A 4004-nucleotide genomic window follows, 5' to 3' on the forward strand; every position below is an offset into this window, starting at 1 on the left:
CTTGTTTTGGAGTGTTGCTGAGAATTCACCCTTGACCATGAGATCAGATTGGAGTGTCTTTAGTGTGTCACGGCTTGGCTCTAGTTCTTTAATCTCCTGCGATCTGTGTTCTGCTGTCTGCTGGAGGTATTCAGAATCTGAGTCACTGCTTGTCTCCTCGACCTCTGTGGTTCTCTTAATTTGTCCCCCGTGCATCTCCTCAGGTTTCTCTTGCTGGGTTTTTGATCCTGATCTGCAACGTGAAGCATAGTGGTGTTACTTGCCACACTTTAGGCATTGTTGACCGTAGGCTGGGCAGTTCTGGCCTGGAGGGTGAAGTCGTGTTTCCTCACAGTAATTGCAACTCATGTCAGTTCTTCTTTCTTCTTTACTGCTCTCTTGCTTCCTGGGTAGTCGCTGTGGTGGTTTTCTGCCGACCTGGTTTGGGTGACTCTTCATGCGGAGGCATGGATATTACAGCGGGTAGCACTACTGGAGTGGAAGGTTCTGGGGCCTGAATTTTTGTCGCACTTATACATTGTATATTATCTCATATCCAATGTGAAGTGGGGATAGTAAGCTGTGGATCATTTGCTGATAAGAGAAAGTTAATCCATAATATAATTATATTTAGTAGGAATTAATCAAGAGTGCCACTGAAAGCAATAACCAGCATGAAAATGGTCGATGAAATGAATATGATGGCAATTTAAAGTAGCATTATTATTTTTATCATAAATAAAGAAGGTGTAACAATTACTCTCTGATGAACATTACTAATTCTGCAGTGCAAGTGAAAACTGGACAAGTTTGGAGCAATCACAATTAATTATTTTCAAGGGTATAATGCATCCAATATAATGTTTATATCAAGCACTAAATCAGTCAAAAAATAAATAGTAGTAAAACCCAAAAGAAAGTAATAACTCTACTCTAGCAGTCTGGTCAGTCAAAACAGATGCAAACAACACAATGAACCAATAAGAACTCAAAGAAAATACATGTAAACAGTACCTGCGAGAACTGCAGGAAAACATGTGAACTGAGCAACTCACAATTGGTTTTGCCTCTCATTGATGAAGAAAATGGCACAATTTTTGCTAATCAATTGCAGCGCACCAGCAAAGCAAAACCAATTGGAACCAAAAAACAAATAATGTTATTTTCAACAATCAACTGAAAACTGCTCCAAGATAAATTTTTAATTACTTAACACTTGCAGAGATTTAGAGTTGCCTACATGTAGGTGACTGATCTTTAAAACACCTGCATCATTTGATTGTGATGTCTGATAACCTTTGCCTTAATTTACATATAATATAGTGCATTATAACAATAAAGCCGGCAGGTGGGATTGGCCAAGAGCACAGGGAACTCATGATCAGTTGACTTGGTGAATAAAAAGTTAATGAAAGGAAGGTAAGGGGAAATTGACATGACGTAACTACAAAATAGAGGTAATCTGAAAGCTCATTGTTTATTCAAAGTGGGGGTCCAAGCCCAAGAAAAAGTCTTGAACCAATGCAGCTTCAGTACCTGTTTTTATGATATCACACTGCGAATAAGATTTTCACAAAATATTACCCTTTCCATAACATGAATGATTAATATTGTTAATTAATTCATAACCTGTTTCTAATCCACATTAGGTGTACAATTTGAACCTGACAAAACATGTAGGCATTAAGCAAACAATGAGTAAACAGCTCAATGCAAAATGATTAAGCTGTATGATTAATAAGTCTGTACAAAACTTGTAGTTACTGCGACACGTACTCCATTAATGGCATCTTCAGATTATCATTGATAAAGCAGGTGCAGATCCAGAACGGTTTCCACTGTTTTACGGAAAATGATCAGATTTTTGACATTATTAAAAGATATTTTTAGAAAAGAAAATGTCCAGGTTTAAGTGTGGAAAATGCCTGTTGAAGTGATTTAAAACCCAGGAAATTGCACATTCATGAGTAAAAATTTAAAAATTTCATGGGGGAGTAATCCCCCGGCCAGCCTGAGCACCTCCTGTCTTCTTCACTGCTCACATAATTTATTAGAAAAGAGTCTCATTTTTTCCTGGATCTGCACCTGGTCAAGGGTCTCGAAAAATTAAAGTTGCTATAATTTTAAACTTAAAGAAAAATAGTCTTCAGCATGCACAATTTCACAGCCATTTAAATTAAAATATATTTCCAATCCCCAAATTTTATCCTGTTTAGTTTTGTACCATAGAACTGAGCTGTCATGTTACTTTACTATATTTACTTAACCTAAGTAAACCTTTTTTCCCTTTGTAGTTTCCTTATTTAAGCAAAGTAAACAGATTTCCAAAAGTGAAAGCTTCCTTTTATAAAAGTCATCACACTTCATCTTTATTTAAATACAATTCTAAGCTACATGTATGCTTGCTAACTCATCATTATAATGCAATATATTTAATATTGGGTTTCAACAGACCAATTTTGCATACATCAACAAACAACATTTTCAAGACACTCACAGCCAAGAAAAAACTTAAAATTATGTATTAATATTAAACATGTCGGAAGCACAAGGTTCATTTCCTGTTGTGCGTCAACTGAGATAATTGAGTCATCTGTATTCTGGCTGAAAAACATTTGAGCATGCATGAATAAAAACCACCAGCTGATATTGAATGCTTTTCCAGAACAGTTGGCAGATGGAGTGGTTGAAAATTCAAAAGGAATAAACAAAGCTGGATGACAGCAAATTATCCTTCTTATTAAAAAAAAACATTATTTGTTACTAGTTTTGCCATTAAAATCACACTACGTCCCCTAGCTAGATTGCAGTAAAGAGGCAGTTATGTGATCACAGCTCAAATGCACAGAAAACAAGTCTGACTCCCGTAACTAAATTATGAATGAAACTACATGACGACATGAGTAAATTAAGTCAAATTAATATTGGTCACAACATCAAAAAGGGTGACAAAATAAAATATAGCTAGATTTAGAGAAATAAATGACATTTTAACTAATCTCACAGGAGAAGAATTAGAAACAATACACATCTAACGTTAAATATATGATAATTTATATTAAATATAAGCTCATGCAACCCCGGCCGTGCAATTTCAATATGTACGAATTTTATCGTAACGCATGTGATGTTTAAAGACGTTTATAGGAAATTCTTTCATTTTCTGGCCTTTTCCCGTTTCAAAACCGATGAAAAACACAAGCTGTAGTGTTAAAGATCAGCAATTCACAAGATGTTAGTGGTAATAGGTTACTTCGGCATACAACGAGCAATTAAACATCAAATCACATGTGCATATGCTAAACCTGGCTAAACGCATGGCAACCCACCTCATCACCGAGCGACCAAGCGGCTCCTAAGTTCATTCTCCAATCCACAGTAACGGCAAAAAGTACCAAGAAACGGACAACAGTTACCCAGGCACGATCAACCACAGCCATTGCTGCCAGTAATGACGATATAGCGGCAATCTTGTACAGGAAGCCTGTTCGTTCAACCGAAGCACATCAATCCCGTTCGTGACAGTATCTCATCTCTGCTCTCTATCCACCAGGCTAATATACCGATTACAATACCCGTGGGTGGACCACCTAACGTCATCATCATGTTTATTTGCATAACAAAGTAATGTTTACGAGTTTCGTGGAATTCCGGTTCTGAGAATCGATAAGAAGGATATGAATTTAGTTCCCTGGAAACCACAAAAGATTCATTGAAATATTTATTGTTCCCTTTCCAGATTTAAAAGATAAGTAATCAAAAAACAAAAGAGAAATAATAAGTTTTTGATAATTATTCTGGTTAGGTACGCAAACACAACGGATGCTCAGCTATGACTTTAAGTCCTTTATAACTTCAATCTAATAAAGTCTGAGGCTAGTTTCCCGCAGGGCCTTCAAAGAACTAATGCAGGTACGTAGGAGAACGAGATGAAATAAATATAAACAATATGGAAACGAAACAGGCTGCAGGTGCACAACTTTGTTTAGGCTCAAAGTCAATTTGCGCTACAAATTGCCATCCTC

At 36.5% G+C, this 4004-nt stretch overlaps 1 protein-coding gene across 2 annotated transcripts in view; it reads right to left on the reverse strand.

The window, feature by feature from the left end:
- Positions 1–3528, reverse strand: part of LOC146457775 (uncharacterized) — a 53391-nt gene extending 49863 nt beyond the window's left edge. For both annotated transcript variants that reach the window (XM_085091583.1, XM_085091582.1), the window contains exon 1: positions 3309–3528. In XM_085091583.1, coding sequence (XP_084947709.1) covers positions 3309–3419 — 111 coding nt within the window. In that variant the 5' untranslated portion in view covers positions 3420–3528. The remainder of the gene's footprint in view (positions 1–3308) is intronic.
- Between the last annotated feature and the right edge of the window lie 476 nt (positions 3529–4004).

Source organism: Pavona decussata, unplaced genomic scaffold (genome assembly GCF_977016875.1).
Source record: "Pavona decussata unplaced genomic scaffold, jaPavDecu1.1 SCAFFOLD_237, whole genome shotgun sequence".
In the NCBI taxonomy this organism is placed as follows: Eukaryota; Metazoa; Cnidaria; class Anthozoa; order Scleractinia; family Agariciidae; genus Pavona; species Pavona decussata.